The 18214-nt window shown below is 44.1% G+C and overlaps 1 protein-coding gene across 1 annotated transcript in view; it reads right to left on the reverse strand.

The window, feature by feature from the left end:
• LOC116979159 (heat shock factor protein 1-like) overlaps positions 1-17721 on the reverse strand; it is a 33715-nt gene extending 15994 nt beyond the window's left edge. Inside the window, exons 1-5 of the mRNA XM_033030685.1 lie at positions 17376-17721; positions 8791-8899; positions 7103-7227; positions 2306-2430; positions 420-495 (exon numbers count right to left, since the gene is read on the reverse strand). Of these exons, the coding sequence (XP_032886576.1) occupies positions 420-495; positions 2306-2430; positions 7103-7227; positions 8791-8899; positions 17376-17468 (528 nt within the window). The 5' untranslated portion in view covers positions 17469-17721. The remainder of the gene's footprint in view (positions 1-419; positions 496-2305; positions 2431-7102; positions 7228-8790; positions 8900-17375) is intronic.
• Positions 17722-18214: the final 493 nt, after the last annotated feature.

An 18214-nucleotide genomic window follows, 5' to 3' on the forward strand; every position in this document is an offset into this window, starting at 1 on the left:
CATCTGTTCTATATCTCTCTACATCACCGTCTATATCTATCGTTTCCCTTTCCCCCGACTCTAGTCCGAATATGGGTCTCGATCTGAAACATCACCCATTCATTCTCTCCAGAAGTCCCGCTGACTTACTCCAACATTTTGTGTCTATCTTCCAGTTACTCGACTTCTCTTTCACCCCTGCTCCACCACTGAAGACACTTATGTTCTGGGACATGATTTCACACAGGACCTTTTCTGACCCTCAATCAGCTCTGCGTGATCAAATATTAGAGCACTGAAATCTTGTTAAAATATTTTGTAAAACATGCATATTTGCAGATTGAGTTGACCACCTGTAAAACTTTGCCTGAATATAAAAGTACAACTGAATATTGGAATAAGGAACAAACTTTGCTGCATTACTATGTTCAATGACGCACCTTGCGGATAACTTTGTGCTGTTGTAATTGCTTCTGTTTCAGGGTTGATAGCTCCTTCCACAATGCCTCATTTTCCCTGTGGAAACACACAAGTCTGTATTGCAAGCCTCATTTGACTATCCACATGAGCTTTCCAAGAATATTTAAAGCCACATGCAAAGACTAAAGTGTAACATATTCTAAGTTGCAGATTTCTCTTAATCCCTCCCCCACCCAAGTTGAGAGGCTCTTGCCACCCTGAAATCCAAAATATCAAACCTTTGGCAATACCTAGCATACTGATTATTTCAGCACCCATGTAAGATGAGAGAACAACTACCCAGTTTTCTGCTTAACTGTTGCTTTACATTTGTATCACCTGCAATCACCAAATATGTTGCTTGGACTCAAGGGCCTGAGCTGTAGGGAAAGGGTGGGTAAGCTAGGACTTTATTCCTTACATTGGAGGAAGCTGAGGGATGATCTAATAGTGTTGTATTAATCATGAGAGGAATAGATAGGATGAATGCAAGGAGTCTTTTCCCCAGAGTCAGAGAATCAAGAACCAGAGGACATAGATTTAAGGTGAGAGGGAAAAGATTTAATAGGAACCACAGAATCATTTTTTTCACTCGGAGGGTGGTGGGTAGATGGAATGAGCTGCCAGAGGAGGTTGTTAAAGCAGGCACTATAATAAAGAGATTTAAAAGATACTTTGACAGGTACATGGATACAAAATGTTTGGATGAATATGGGCCAAGCACAGGCAAATGGATAAAGCTTAGATGGGGCATCTTGGTCAGCACGGACAAGTTGGGCCGAAGGGCCTGTTTCTGTGCTATATGACTCTAGGACTCCAATTACAACTTCCTTTTGCTAATTTTCTCTGGCTGAAGTGAAGAATGATACCAGGTGCAGGTCTTGCCTTGGATGGACCCCAGGGGTCGGAGTGGTTTGGAAAGGCAAAGGAGAAAGTCCTATCTCCCCTCTCTTGCCGCCACAGTCTGGTCTCCACGCCTTGCTCCATTTTAGGACAATCTCAGGGATTCCCAGGAAATGTTGTCAATCCTGCAACTCGAGCAGTTAGCAATGCCTTGTGCCGGCAAGGACAGAAGCTGCCCTCTACTATGCTGGAAGTCCCATACAGTTTAGTGAAGATGGCGATGACGGGACTGTCATATGAGGAAAGATTGAAAAGACTAGGCTTGTATTCACTGAAGTTTAGAAGGATGAGGGGGATCTTATAGAAACATATAAAATTATTAAAGGACTGGACCAAGCTAGATGCAGGAAAAATGTTCCCAATGTTGGGCGAGTCCAGAACCAGGGGCCACAGTCTTAGAATAAAGGGGAGGCCATTTAAGACTGAGGTGAGAAAAAACGTATTCCCAGAGAGTTGTGAATTCGTGGAATTCCCTGCCACAGAGGGCAGTGGAGGCCAAGTCACTGGATGGATTTAAGAGAGAGTTAGATAGAGCTCTAGGGGCTAGTGGAATCAAGGGATATGGGGAGAAGGCAGGCACGGGTTATTGATTGGGGACGATCAGCCATGATCACAATGAATGGTGGAGCTGGCTCGAAGGGCCGAATGGCCTCCTCCTGCACCTATTTTCTATGTTTCTAAAGGGCAGCATAGTGATGCAGCTGTTAAAGCCAGAGACCCGGGTTCAATCCTGACCTCAGGTGCTGTCTGTGGGATGTGGGAATGAAGTACCTCAATCACTGTTATTGAAATACCCATAAATATTCATTATACCTTTCATAATTCTTGTATCCCTATTACAAAGGGAAAACAGAAAGGGCTGTTTTGCTTAATCTGGGAAATCCTATTTTCAGACAATTTAGTTTCTTAAAAATTGAAACACACTTTATAGCTGACATGATCAAAATTAAAACAAAATGTAAACCTTTTAAATGCCAGAATCATGCCGTCAGCCAAGTCATGTTTCTCCTTCATCTGTCGAACCTCTGACAAGATGTTCAACACCTCTTGCTGTTTCAGTTTACGGTCATCAACTCGGCTCACAGAAACCTTAAATATAAATGAAAAAAGTTGCACGTTAGGAAACAGCTTCTACGGGTTTTAGCTGTGGGGCCAGCCAGGTAATATCCCAAACAATGTGCAAGCCTGTGACCAGGGGAGTGCCACAGGGATCGGCCCCTCGGAAAAACGTCTTCACTCGGAGGGTGGCCCGTACCTGGAGTGGACCAGAAACTGTAGAAGCAGAAACAATTCTGATTTTTTTTAAAGAACATATGGACAGATATATGGCTAGGAAGGTTTTAGATGGCTGCGGGCCAAATACAGGCAAATGGGAAGAGCCCATTCCTATGGTGTGCAGCTCTATGACTCTGTGATAGCACCTATTTTTTCACAGTGTGAACTATGGAAATTTATTCTCCAAAACACATTCACGTGTTATAGGAGTAGAAAATAGGACATTCGGCCCATCGAATCTAACCCGCCATTCAATCATGGCTGATCTCGGCCTCTTAATCCCATTTTCCTGCCTTCTCCCCATAACGCACGACACCTGTTCTAATCAAGAATTTGTCTATCTCTGCCTTAAAAATATCCACTGACTTGGCCTCCACAGCCCTCTGTGGCAATGAGTTCCACAGATTAACTACACTCTGACTAAAGAAGTTCTTCCTCATCTCCTTTTTAAAAGAGCACCCATTAATTCTGAGGCTATGACCTCTGGTCCTAGACTCTCCCACCAGTGGAAACATCCTTTCCACATCCATTCTATCTAAGCCAGGAGTCAGCAACCTTGTTCTGTATAGGGGCCGGGACACATGTCTGTGAGCAGATGGCTGGCCACATCTATCACGTGTACACATGGATCCCACCCCCACCCCGACCTGGATGGCAGGCATCAAATCACGTGTTCACAGAAGGTGGATGATAGAAAAATTCATTCCTATAGATATCGGGGACTGTACCTTTAATTAATGCTTTAAAGATGTTAGCATGTAGTTAAAACAAGCTTTTGCAGTGATCCGGCAGAATGGATCACAAATCGGCCTTGCAGTAGCTGAGAGAACATAGATAAGAACTGTTCTCATCCTTATGACATTCCATGATAATGCTATCATCCTGTATATGTGTTTCCAAACAATAAGGTCTTATTGGTGCTTTGGCAGGTGCTCTCCTCCCTATAAACTCCCTGCCTCCCTAACCTTCATTCATGTAATGGAAAATTACTAACCATGTGCTTATGGCTGTTGTATTAGTATAAAGATGTGTGAATTCTCTGTATTGCCAGTCAGAAATAGCGCCGGCATTTGGTGTGGACGCTCTGTGCACATCGTTGCTTGGGTCTATCACCATGGTGAAGTAAAGCTATTGCAGAGATTTTCTGACTCTTTGATTTATTTGAGCATAAACATTCAGGTTATATCTTTAATACTGTTGCTGGTGTAGTTGGGAAAAATATTTCTAACAGTGGACAAATATGCTGGAGAAACTCAGCGGGTGAGGCAGCCTCATGCAATCCTTGCATGTCTCACCCGCTGAGTTTCTCCAGCATTTTTGTCCATCTTCGATTTTTCCAGCATCTGCAGTTGTTTCTTAAACGTGTTCACAGAAGGTGCGTGGCCGTGCCGGCGGCTTTGCGCAGGATTCAGTACAGCCAGAGCTTGGACGCTGCTCGGGGTGCCTGGCCGCTGTTCTGGGCGCTCGGTTGCTGCTTGTGGTGCCCAGCCGCTGCTTGTGGTGCCCAGCCACTGCTCGGGGCGCCCGGCAGGCCGGATGATTACGGGGAATAAAATCTGCCTGCGGACCAGATGATTTCAGGTTACAGGCCGCATTCGGACCGCGGGCTGTAGGATGCCGACCCCTGATCTATGCCTTTCACTAATCTGTAAGTTTCAATGAGGTCCCCTCTCAACCTTCTAAACTCCAGCGAGTAGAGGTACAAACATTTTATACCCTTGCACACATTTTGTTATCCCATTATAAATAACGACATAAAACTGAAGTATGACACAAAATGCTGGATTAACTCAGTGGCTCTGGCAGCATCTCTGGATAGGTAGACCGACAGACAGATAGGCTGAAGAAGGGTCTCGACCCAAACGTTACCCATGCTGCCTGCCTCGCTGAGTTACTCCAGCTTTTTGTGTCTATCTTCAGTTTAAAGCAGCATCTGCAGTTCCTTCTTACACGTCTCTGGATAGGTGACTGAAGAAGCCTGAACCAAAACATCACCTATCTATTTTCACTTGAGTTGCAGCCTGACCAGCTGTGTTACTCCAGCATTTTATATCTAGCTATGGTGTAAACCAGCATCTGCAGTTCCTTTTTATTATTACATTAAAACTGAAGTAATGACAATATACATGACTTTAAATTGGCACAAAATTATAGCTGCCTGCCCTGGTTGAATTGAACTTTTTACCCTTGAGCAGTCAACCTGATTGCTCACATAGATTTGCTATGGGTTGCTACAAACTCTTTGCTGTTTCACAATTTACCCTGATTTGCTCTTTTCTAATTTGTTTAAACATTCTTTATTTGGAGTCTGCAGTGCAAGACACACAATATATCAATGGGACATACTATGGTGGTGATGCAAGCCACTAGGTAATGCTGTGCATGGTTTCCACACTAGGCTGGTCTCAGACAGGCCACAACCACACAATGCCTTTGGCAGAAGCAAACCCCACACTTTGCACAGATATTGATTTCAAGAGATTGTAAATGTCTGTGACATGAGGTATTTGAAAACAATTTAAATTACATCAATAACCAAAAACATACATCATTTCTTGATTAGTAAGGGTGTCAGGGAAAAGGCAGGAGAATGGGGTAGAGATGGCAAGGTAGATCAGCCATGATTGAATGGCGGAGTAGACCTGATGGGCTGAATGGCATAATTCTGCACCTATGACTTATGAACTTAGAAGTTACTGAAAACATTAAAACAACATGTACAGGCCTGGGATCCCCATTGAAATCTATAGGCTGGAGAGAGAAAAAATATTAGTGCTGGGTAGTCTCAGGAATTACCAGTCTGTAAAGTGAAGTTAACAGGAGCAGAGTAGGTAAGTTTGCTACTTGTAATATTAAAAATAGCAATAAGAAATCAATTGAAATTAACTAACAGAATGGTGCATGGGTGTATTGTTACATTAAAATTAAAAATTAAATCAGCCAGAAATGTTCTTAAGACTGCCGCCAGCATTCTGTGAAATCATTCAAAACCAGGATCCTACTGATGCTGGAAATTCAAAATCAAAACAGAAAACATTGGGAATATGTGCAGGCCAGACAGCATCTTGTGGAACGTGAAACAGAATTAACAAATAGCACAGTAGCTGCTGCCTCATATTGCCAGAAAAATAGGCTCAACCCTGACCGTGGATGCTGTCTGTGTGGAGTTTGAACATTCTCCCTGCGACCACGTGGGTTTCCTCTGGGTGCTCTGGCTTCGTCCCACGTTGCAAAGACGTGCATGTTTGTAGGTTAATTGACTTTGGTAAATTGCCCCTGGTGTGAAGGGTGTAGGTGCGCAAGCAGGATAACATGGAACTAGCATGAACGAATGATCGATGGTCGTCATGGACTCACCGAAGGGCCTGTTTCCATGCTGAAGCCAATCAATCAAAATTAGGTTGGTGAACCTTTCGCCAGAGGTGGAAAACCTGGAAACAATGCAAGTTTTAAGTTGCAGAGATAGTGGGGAAGGGTAGAGGGAAGGGTAGAGGGAAGGTTGAAGTTGGGACGAAAACTGCAGCGGTAGAGTTGCTGCCTTGCAGTGCCTGAAACCTGGGTTCGATCCTGACCATGGGTGTAGTCTGTACGGAGTTTGCACGTTCTCCCCGTGACCGCGTGGGTTTTCCTCCGGCTGCACCGGTTTCCTCCCACACTCCAAAGACCTACAGGTTTGTATGTTAGTTGGCTTCAGTAAAATTATAAATTATCCCTAGTGTGTGGAGGATAGTGTTAGTATGTGGAGATCGTTGGTTGGCATGGAGTCAGTGGGCCAAAGGCCTTGTTTCCCTGCTGTACCTCTAAACTAAACTAAAAAAGGCTTGACTGGTTGATGATCTCAAATGATGAAAATCAATGTTGAGATCAGAAATAACATACCTATAATGTGATTTGACGGTCAAATGATTTATGTGATAATGAGTTTTTTACAGTATTGTAACACTACATGGTACAAGCATTTGTCTGCGACTACAAAATCAAAACGGCTCCAACAATTACAAATCTGCTCAAAGATTGTAGGTCAACCACTTCAGAAATTGTATGAATACATCCTACCATAAAAACATACTGAGGATGGCCAACAATATTTCTTCTGACCCCAACCACTTTCTGAACAGTGAATACAATTTGTTACCATCAAACCGGAGATATAGGGCTCCAAAATGTAATAAAGTCGGACTGAAGCACTCTTTTGTGCAACAGTCAATCCTCGAATTATATACGGGGCTTAATCCCAGATCAAATGCACGCTGATGGGCCTCAAATGTTGTCTTCCATTATTGTAATGTTGTGTTGAATGTATTTATTTTTGGGTCTTGTCTTGATGTCTTAATGCATGACTTTTCAAGTCTCTTTTATGTGATGCTGTAAATGGAGCTGCTGCGATGCAAAACAAATTTCAGACTTTGTTCTGACAATAGAGTAATATCGTATCGTATGAGGAAAAGTTTATTGCAACCACAACCCACCTGTGAGTTACACTCACCTTCCTTTTAATGTTGTCCAGTAACTGAGGCTCTCCTTGTCTGAAATGTGGATGTTGAAACTCAATTGCATCATCCAAATCTCGGGGCAGGCCCACACCAATGTGAACCACTTTGTGGAAGCCATCTGTTGAATAAGAATTAAATAGATTTTTATTTTAAATGCCGATGATAAAATCTTTGTTTTTAAATAGGCCATGGATCTTCCCACATCACCTAGTTCAGAGAGAAAGGACAGTGAGATCAGTTATAACGTGGCATCATATTCGGCACGAACATTGTGAGCGAAAGTTAGACAGTTATGCCCCTGTCCCACTTAGGAAACCTGAACGGAAACCTCTGGAGACTTTGCGCCCCACCCAAGGTTTCCGTGCAGTTCCCAGAGGTTGCAGGTGGTTGCCGGAGGTTGCAGGTAGTGGAAGCAGGTAGAGAGACTTACAAAAACCTCCGGGAACCGCACGGAAACCTTGGGTGGGGCACAAAGTCTCCAGAGGTTTCCGTTCAGGTTTCCTAAGTGGGACAGGGGCATAACTCAGCAGGACAGGCAGCATCTCTGGAGAGAAGAAAGGGGTGATGTTTCGGGTCGAGGCCCTTGAAGGGCTTCGACCAGAAACGTCACCTATTCCTTCCCTCCAGAGATGCTGCCTGTCCTGTAGAGTTACTCCAGCATTTTGTGCCTATCCTTGATTTAAACCAGCATCTGCAGTTCCTTCATACACATTTTGTGAACCACAGGGCCTGTTCCTCCGCTGTACTGCTCTATGTTCGACAAAACAAGCTTGATTAGAACATTCAGATAAACTACCTTGGCCTTACTGTTCATGTCTTGCTCTTTACCTATTCCCAATGTTCCCAGATCTCCCTTTCTTCTCAGCTGCTCAGAAGGTTATAAGGAATAGGAGTAGAATTGGGTCATTTGATCCATCAAGCCTCCTCCGCTGATCCATCTCTCCCTCCTCACCCCATTCACCTGCCGTCTCCCCATAACCTCTGACACCTGCTCTCACATAACCTAATGCCTCTGCACAGCTCCAGTGTTTCAGCCACATTCTCTCTCTCTCTCTCTTTCTCTCTACATTGCAGCTTGTATACAAGTAGATGAGATGCCACACCTTGGCTATTCTTCTTTCAGCTCCAGATAATCTCCCGAAACTGCCAAGGCCCCAGTACATTAATCATTCTCCAATTCCCATCCTTCTGCTCTCACCTTCATTCCCACCTGGTTATTTTCTAGCTGTCTCTCATGCTCAGTCTTAACAACTGATAACACCATTCCAATCAAGGGCGACCATCAGGCCATTATTTTTTTCCTTTCCTCGGTATGAAGTGCAAAGGCTGAAGGCAGCTCTAGATATGCAAGGTATTCCCCTCTCCAAATACAACCCTTTGATCGTGTGAGTGTGATTGCCTAACATGGGCTCCTTCACCACATTGATCCATTGCAGCTGTCTGAACGACCAGACATGTCCATTGGCCTTCCCGTAAGTGCAGCGGAAGCAAACAGCACCGTTGACCACTTGGAAGAAAGCCATTGGAATCAATCTCCAGCAAATCTCATCATAATCTTCCCTTCAAAATCAATGGGATCAAACAGAAACCTTCAGGATTTGGAAAGTTGCATTCCAGTTTCCATTCAAAATTAGCCCTCATTACAGCTCGTTGCCAAACCAACACGATATAGTGGACTTACACATGTTGAGTTGTCTGACGAAGCTTGCCATGTTATTGTGCTTGAAGTACATGGGGAGGATCTCCTTTGCAAAGTTCCTTTCATTGGACACTTGAAAACAGGTGCCATTCTGCAACAATAAAGTATGATAATTGTCAGATGGCAAAGTAGCGCAACGCTCGAGCTGCTGCCTTACAACGCCAGAGACCCGGGTTCGATCCTGTCTACAGGTGCTGTCTGTACAGAGTTTGTGCATTCTCCCTGTGATCTGCGTGGGTTTTCTCCCAGGTTTGTAGACTAATTGGCTTGGTAAAATTGTAAATTATCCCTAGTCTGTGTAGGATGCTGATAGTGTGCAGGGTTCACTGGTCGGCACGATCTCGGTGGGCCGAAGAGCCTGGTTCCGTGCTGTTTCTCTAAACTAAACTAACAAGATCAATTGCAACTCGCTGGTAGAGACATGTGCAAATTAAATGGAGGGGCTTTTGGTTTCTATGGTGCACCCATAACGCAAAAACATAGACACAGCATGTACATGGTGCAGATTCACAGCAAGCCTCTTTCATAAAGTGTCTCCATTTATTTTCTGGGTAAGACAGTGAAATTAGTGTGTTCAACCACAACTGCCATACCACATGTTTACAAGTAATATTTAAAGATTCTTGGCTTATTAAGGGTCAATAATATATCATCCATAAAGCTACATATCCCAGACATAGAGTACCTCTACCAAGGAAATTTGTACTTTGTACCACTGGACTCAAGGCCAAATCTGGCCGCAAGGCTGTAGGTGAGATAGGCCTGAATCTCCTGACTTTCTTGTGCAAGTTAAAATAGGGTGACCTATTAACTTCAATAGCTGGCAGTCAATTCACAGTGAAAATTCCAGCTCAAGATCAAGATCCACGCCGAAAATAAATCCTTAACTCAAATCAACATAATTGTTTATCTGCAATTTCCCACAACATCACTGGATGGCAGTACTTTCAAAATCAATAGGATTAATAGCCAGACTGCAAAATATCTCAAGTAACTTGCAACCCACTAATGTTTTGCAGGGAGTCTTTCACCTGGAAAGCGCTCTGCACCCCACAGTACCACCTCCTTGAACACAGTCCTTTGATTTTTATGACCCATTTGAGAACTGTGTTCCCTCCTCTCCTCCCTCCTCCCCTTTCCCCAATCCTCCCTGTCCCTTTCCATATTGCCCTATGCTCTGCCATGTTTCTTCTCTCAATTAATCTCTTCATTGCCACCATAACCGACCAACTGAATGAGGCCAATTATCTTCCCGTTCTTTAACTCTGCTCAAAATGAAATTGATATTTCGTGTGTACTCCTCAAAGCTCCAAGGAATCAATTAGAGTTAATTCGACCTTTGGAACCAGTCACTTAAGGCTTGTTGGAGCAATGCTTATCTCTATGATATAACCACATGAATCCATAATATTCACAATATTATTGCTCTTCACAATAATTCCTTATGAATATACACAAAATTCTGTAGATCAAAACCCAAGAATTAACTTTCTGATTTAATGCTGCTCTTTGCATTCTTGCTAGTCACAGCTACAAAAAAAATTTTCTCCAAAGGAGTAAAATATGATAATTACTTACAATCTGGTCCAAGTCACCTCATAAATTCGATCCTCTCAACAAAGCTTCAGCAAGCCCCAATCTCCAACACCATAACGCCAATTCCAACTTGCCTCTTGGCAGGGAGTTTGATATTCTCCCTACCATCCAACACATGCACACAAATCAACAAGTCCCTTTAGACCTGGCCTTCAGAAGGAGTGAGGGTGGTGCAATTTCCACTCTAAAAATGTTGACCTGCTGAGTTACTCCAATATTTTGTGTCTATCTTTAAGCATTATTCAATGTCACATGAAGCACAAACCAATGTTCAGTGTATAAAAGAGCATTACTATTGATACAGTAGATTGTTGTTAGCTGTTCTCAAGGTAAAGTAATCAGTATGTTGGAATCTACACTGGTAAAAATGTCAGTAAGTTTCTTACCAGATTTGTGCAGTAAAGCCATTTTGTTTTACTCAAAACATTAAACATTTGCAAGTAATGGAAAGAATCTGGATTAGTTAGTACCTCTCATGCCCCAAGTACAAGCCTAAACACTGCACAGTTGTAAATACTTTCTCAATGTTGTCACTGCAGCTCAGAAGGCAGTGGATATTTGTAATCCAGGTCACAGGCGGTTTGCAATGTTCCACGTGACTAAACAGGCCAATTTAAGATCTGCATGTTCTATGACAGTGGTTGCAAGCACGCGTGTCCTGTTCAGGTCATTCAGAAGCCCCGCCCGTTTCCAGTGGCCTGGTCTCTTAGATGGAGCCAGATTGGGTCATAGATTTTAATGTTCTGCCAGAGACAGGGGCGCCGCTTGTTCCAATCATTTACCAGAGTTTCCCGTTGTACTGAATCAATTCCATTACCTTCACATCTCTCCAGAAAGCAGCATAAAGCTCTCATTCCCCTTGAACCTTTTGCACAGCCTGTCCTTGAGACTGGCCACATTCCAACTTGCTCAGATAGCCTAACCAGTGCAATCATTTTTATCTGGCAAAGGCTGCCACAAATGGCAGAACCACACATTGAGGAACCTCTGCATTGGTGTCTCTACCTGCTCGCTTTATACTGAGTATGCAGTGTAATTAAGATTAAGCAGCCCTGGTGGAAAAGGGTTAATCCTTACTCTTTGTAGGAAGGAACTGCAGATGTGGGTTAACTTCAAAGATAGACTATGTGAAACACTGTGTGGAGGAAGGGACTGCAGGTGCTTTTACACCAAAGATAGACACAAAATGCTGGAGTAACTCAGCTGGTCAGTCAGGCAGCATCTCTGTAGAAAAGGATCTGGTGACCTTACCCTGTGTGTATGTGTTATGTCACCCACGTTTCCATGGCACAGGAGAATGCTGAGTAAGCAAACTCTCCCCACCAGTGTATTGATCTTGACAGCGAGCCTAGTGTTACTCCATGTTCATTACTCCCTCTGCTGAAGTGGGCAGCTGCTTTTCCCAAGAGAACATGATTTTATTTCACCCATTAAACGATCGGTGATCACTGTAAACCCCAGTAGCTGAAATTTTGAACTGCAATAACATTAATAAGCTGCGATGCCTATTTTTCAGAAATGCTGATAGTTTGCCATCTATCCCAGCAAATGATGTTTGTTGTACTTTACTCAAACTTCATAGGACCCCATTTCACATGCCACCTTTAATTTATTACCATGAAGCATAATCATTATTTATACTATTGTTCTGCCAAGTAAACCTTGAACTACAGATTAGGGACTTCAGGCTTTTGTTTTGCACTAATATTGCTTTTATTATTTATTGAACTTTTTGTTGTTTGTTTTATTATATTATCTATTCAATACTGTGTCTACAGACCTGTTATGCTGCTGCAAGTAAGAACTTCATCGTTCCTATTTAGTATCTACGACAATTAAACACTCTTACCAAACATCTAAGATCATAACATCATAAGACATAGGTGCAGAATTAGGCCATTTGGCACATCAAGTCTGCTCCACTATTTGATTATGGCTAATCTATTTTTCCCTCGTAATCCTATCCTCCTGCTTCTCCCCGTAACCTTTGATGCCCTTGTTAATCAAGAACCTATCAATCTCCGCTAATGACGACCTCCACTACCGTCTGCGGCAATGAATTCCACAGATCCACACTGGCTATAGAAATTCATCCTCATCTCCATTCTAAAGGTACGTCCTTTTATTCCTAGGCTGTGTCCTCTGGACCGTGACACTCCCACGACTGGAAATATCCTCTCCAAATCCACTTTATCTAAGCCTTTCAGTATTCAGTAGGTTTCAATGAGATTTTCCCTCATGCTTCTAAACTCCAGTGAGTACAGGCCCAGAGCCATCAAAAAGTGAATTAACACAATATTCGTGTGTTAGTAGGAATAACATCTAATTGTCCAGAAAATCTGCTAGTCCAACACCAAAATACAAGTTGTTCAGAATCATCCGAGCTTTGCTGCACTTTTAACTGATCCCCTTAAGGCTATTAATGAATCTTGTCAAACACGATGTCCTAGTACAAACATTTTCTTTACATTGATGCTGACCATCTTATCAATCTTCATCAGCAGTCACAGAACATCAGTGGGTGAAAGCTCCCTGATAAGTATCTTTCGGACTTTGGTTTTCAAGTTGCAGTCTGACGAGCAAAATAATTTCCCATCCAATCGTGTATGAAATAAATTTTCAGACCCGTCACTATTGAGTACACAAACACAACAGCCAATATACACAATAGTAGTAGGCCCCCTTCGGTCATGACTGACCATGGGAGATGCAGCCTGGTCGGATGCAAGCATGGGCGATGTCATATGGAGGACAGGCTGCTGCCCATGCAGCACGTCCCCCCTCTCCACGTCGCCGATCGATCTAGGTAATCGATTCTCACGTGAATAAAGTCCTAGCCTGCTCAACCTCTCTCTCTGTAGACCAGACTCACAAGTCCCTCAAGTGATTCACAACTCTAACTCTCAACGTATTTGTAAAATAAAATGTTTCTTCAGTATCTAGATATCAATATCTAGAGAATGATGTTTCTATAGACAGAAGGTAGTCAGATGGACTGATTCGTGGGGAGGGGGGCATTTAATAAATCAACACATTAAAAAATAAGAAAGAGTGAAAATACCAATCTTTAGTTTGTAAACAAGCCATGGCAACTTGCTAAATTTAAACCAAGAAAACATTTGAGGGGAGTGTGGAATATCTTTTAGTCTGGAAGTTTTGATAGAGGGCTATCCACCCCAACCCCAAACTTTCCAATCAAGTCACTAATAGTGGGTGTGCATTGTCTCCTTCCACCAGAATTCATGACAACTGAAACCTTGCAATTTCTCATTTTTAACCAATCTCCATTAGATATTCATGAACCTGTATACAGTATATCTACACCCATATTATATGCCTATTAAAAGTCTTATTGCAACTCTGCTTTGCTCCTACTGCCATTTAACTGCTTGATGTTCCGTCCAAGCACTGCACATATCAAGACATAAAGTGAAGGAGTTTGTGTAAGAAGGAACTGCAGATGCTGGAATATCGAAGGTAGACAAAAATGCTGGAGAAACTCAGCAGGTGAGGCAGCATCTATGGAGCGAAGGAAATAGGCAACGTTTCGGGCTGAAGCCCTTCTTCAGTGAAGGAGTATCTCAGCGGGTCAGGCAGCATCTTTGGAGAACATGGATAGGTGCTGTTTGGGCGTAGGACCCTTCATTGCTCCAGAAATGCTGCCTGACCTGCTGAGATACTTCAGCACTTTTTTTGTAAACCACCATCTGTAGTTCCTTGTTTCTATATTTTACTGCACCTATCAGTCTATGAAGGTCTGATGAATGCAAGCATTAAGACTGATGAAGGCAAATATGCCAAGCGCCTTCTACACCACCCAGTGCAATTGTTTTTATTTCAGATTTCCACCGCCTGCAATGTTTTTGCCTTTAAATTATACCATACTTTACCTAGTACAACTTATGTGACTCAGACCCACCCAAGCAGTTAACTCCTACTTGCAATTACAATGGCTAATAAATTCCAGAGCTGCCAGTCACATCTTGCCCCAGGCACAAATACTGGGCTGTTCCTAGGGACACACTTGGAGATGGACATCAAGTGCTGTTGGAAGACTGTGAACTCAATGAGAGATACTCTTTCTGTCCGAGACTTGTTGGTCTCCCAGCACAGCGAGATGTCTCTCAATCTCTGTGGGTCTTGGGTCCACAGATGACCAGTCTAGGGTCCTTGTGGACATTGAGGAGCAGAGTCCAATGGGTACATACCTTCAAACGAGGGAAGGGATATCACCTCAGGAACCCATGAGTGGTGAGGGTGTTTAGTTTAAAGATAGGTGCTAACGCTGCTGAGCATGATACTATTGAATGTATAGACACTGAGAATGTACGAAGAGCTTTTGCAGTTTTTCATTTATATATATTATTCCTGAAGTCTGGAATGAGCCAGTCATTAATATTTCTTGACGGGCATCTTGCTGTGCTGGAAGACCAACGAAACACAAGAAACTGCTGGCAGTTCTGAGATTTATTAGCCACTGTCATTGCAAGTAGGAGTCAACTACTTTGGTGGATCTGAGTCACGTCACTTAGACTGGGTAAAAAGTGGCAGATCGAAAGGCAAAAACGTTGCAGGCGTTGGAAATCTGAAATAATAACACTGGCAGACAGGGTGAGGGCAGCAGCGTTTGGCATGCCAGCCTTCATCAATCTTCATACTCGCCATCATCTGACCTTCATCGCTCAGAGCATTGAGATCAGAGAATTGCTAATACCACGACACTATTGAATGGATAGACACTGTGTGGTTTTTGCACTGTTTTTGTGCAAAATGTTATTCGCAATGAAGTAATTTCCAAAATAATGAAAAAAAAATTCCTGTGCACCAATAATTAAAACACACACTCCTGCATCTGCCATTCGAGGTGGTGGGGGGTGGTAGAGAGGCTTTCCCCACCACCCCGCTCTCCCCCTCCTCCATATTCGGTCGGTGGGGGCGCTGCAAGCCAGCAGCCCTGCCAGCAGTGTGTTAGTTTTTTCTGCTCTTTTTGTTTTTTTTAGTGTGACAATGTATGTTTTTAATGTTTCTCTGTGTGTCTTGTGTGGGGGGTGGTGTGGGGGGGGTAAGGGGGAAACCGCTTTGGTCGCTTCCTCCACGGAGAGGCAACTTTTTCCATGTCGCCTCCACCGCGGCCTAATATCGAGGATCGGTGCGGCCTTTCCCGGAGACGTGCCCGGGGCTTCAGCTGCGGGCGCAGCGCGGACTCTCGTCGTGGAGCGGGCGAGCCCTCGCCGGGGGTTGCCGGAGGGGAGCGCTCCGTTTGTTTGCCCGCGGCAGCCTGAAGCCGTGGTCTGCGGAGCTCCAACTGGCCCTGCGTCTGCAGCCTGGGATCCCTCGTTGGGGACCCAGGAGAAGAGCTCCAACCGCCGGCCCTGCGGTCTGCCGTGCTTCTGGCTGCGGCGCGGACTTTAAATCTTTGACCGCCGGCCTGCGGCCTACACCATCTTGAAGCCGTGGTCTACGGTGGGGAGGCACCGATTCAGGACTTGCCTGGACTTACCTTGTCTGCACATTTGGACGCCCGCAGCAGCGACTGCGGAGGGTTGAGGTCCCAACCACGGGGGAAAATGGAGGAGGACTGGCCAAATTTTGAGCCTTCCAACACAGTGATGAATGCTGTGGTGGATGTTTGTGTTAAATTATTAATGTGTATTGTGTGTTCTTTTTTATTGTACTGCTGCTGGCAAATTCATTTCACTTGTACTTTGTTGCAAGTGACGAATAAAACTTGACTTGACTTTCCCTCGCTTTCTCCTACACCTCTTCCTCCCTCCCTTCCCCCACCTCCCCCTCCATTCCCTTTCTCTCTTCCCCCACCCCTCTCTTCCTCTTCTCCCCAGCCCACTCCCCTCCACACAACGCCTTGACACAAGCAGCCAATCAGCGCCCGCAGACCGGGAGCAAATGAAGACATAAAAATATCAACCGGCGAATCAGCGCGGAGCAGCAACAACGCAGCAACCAATCAGCGTGGAGCAGCAACCAATCAGTGCAGAGCAGCAACAACCCAGCAACCAATCAGTGCAGAGCAGCAACGACCCAGCAACCAATCAGTACAGAGCAGCAACGACCCAGCAACCAATCAGTGCGAGGGGGCGTGGCGCGGGGTGGCGCCCACGTGGGCCAGGGACCTTCACCCCCGCCGGTCCGCATGCTGGTGCCTGTCTGACACCTTCACAGTGGACAAGGCATGACACACAATGCAGGAATAATCCTCCCAGCGCAGTTTACCGCTGTAACTCACTGCTGCACAAGTCTGCAGCGTGCACTGCATTCACATTCTTTCTTTACGCCATACGGCGAGAATTGCATTGCAATGTTTTATTTTAAGTGCGACACAGGTTTGGGAGCTGCCCAAAGGCCTGGACTGTGCAACGGGTGTCCACCCCCTGAGAACAACATTGAGCAAACAGCCATATCCAAATATGACCAACTTTCAGACTTTATAGTTGCAACATTGGTTCGCGATCTCAAGAGATGATGGGAATAATAAAATCCTGATGCCATATCGGGTAATACATATTAGGGGGGAAAAACATTTGGGGAAAGAACGATAAAACTACCTACTACAACCAATAAAAATGGAATGTATTTTCTATGTCGCATTCTCCCACCAACAGGAAGAAATATCTACTTTAAGAGGCAAGTTTTAGGGTTTGGCTTTTTTTGCCCCCGTTATGAATATGTATATATCGAGCGCTACAAATGTGAATGCAAGGGAACAAATCTAAAGCAGAAATTACAGAAGCATAACTAATACATCCAAAACCTCATCTGTCAACATTGGCATTTAACTGCATTCCAACACCATAACATGTTTACATTAAAATGTTTTGATCCTCAAGGTACACCGTTTTCCGTGCTTGGTCTCTAATAAACTAAATCAGACGCAATACATAGTTGATATTTTTTAAAGTGTATCTGGTTTACAAGGTTAGCACGGAGTCTACACTGTCAACCTTATTACTTACTTGACTCCAGGAGATTAGATCATCCGTCCCTGGATCTTCCACCAAGGTCCACAACTTGTTCAAGAATGCAGGCACGCTGCAATTTTGTCTCATTTCCCCCCCGCCCCTCCTCCAGAAGCAATTGTAAGTTCAGAATAGTAAGTTCAGAACTCACTTCTTCTGCCACTTTTTTTTAATAACACAATAAATACGTTGCTTTCTACGCAGGCACGGGTAGGTTGGATTGCTGCACCCATACACTTCCAAATGGGTGAACTCCCGTTTATTTATAATTACGTTTGATACGAAGTACATGCTCCACGTGTGGGTGGAGCCTCTCGCACAGCGACCGACCATCGTGTTATGAAAAGGCACAGACAGAGCAAGGAGTGGTGGCCGCAAGAGAGCCTTCTAACCAACTGGACAAGGAGCCGCCAGCTCCCATATAGACCGACAGCTGAATTATCCAATGGATCGACTTGGGTCTTGCTGACTGCTTCTTACTTTCTCTAGGCTGGGTGGAATCACGCTTGCGCATATAGCAGAGCTCTTGCATAATCACAAGTGGGTAATGAATAATTTTCTATTCTAATAGCAATACATAATAGTTGTTGCAACTACAGCCATTAAAACTGGCAAAGAAACAGCAACGAGAATCTGAAGAAGGGTTTCGGCCCGAAACGTTGCCTATTTCCTTCGCTCCATAGATGCTGAGTTTCTCCAGCATCTTTGTGTACCTACGAGAATCTATCACATTAGTAAAATACTGGATCTACTCAATAGATTAGGCAACATTTTATGGAAAAGGCATCAAGAACAACCATGTGTAAGAAGGAACTGCAGATGCTGGTTTAAACCAA

The sequence above is a fragment of the Amblyraja radiata genome, chromosome 12 (genome assembly GCF_010909765.2).
Source record: "Amblyraja radiata isolate CabotCenter1 chromosome 12, sAmbRad1.1.pri, whole genome shotgun sequence".
NCBI lineage: Eukaryota > Metazoa > Chordata > Chondrichthyes > Rajiformes > Rajidae > Amblyraja > Amblyraja radiata.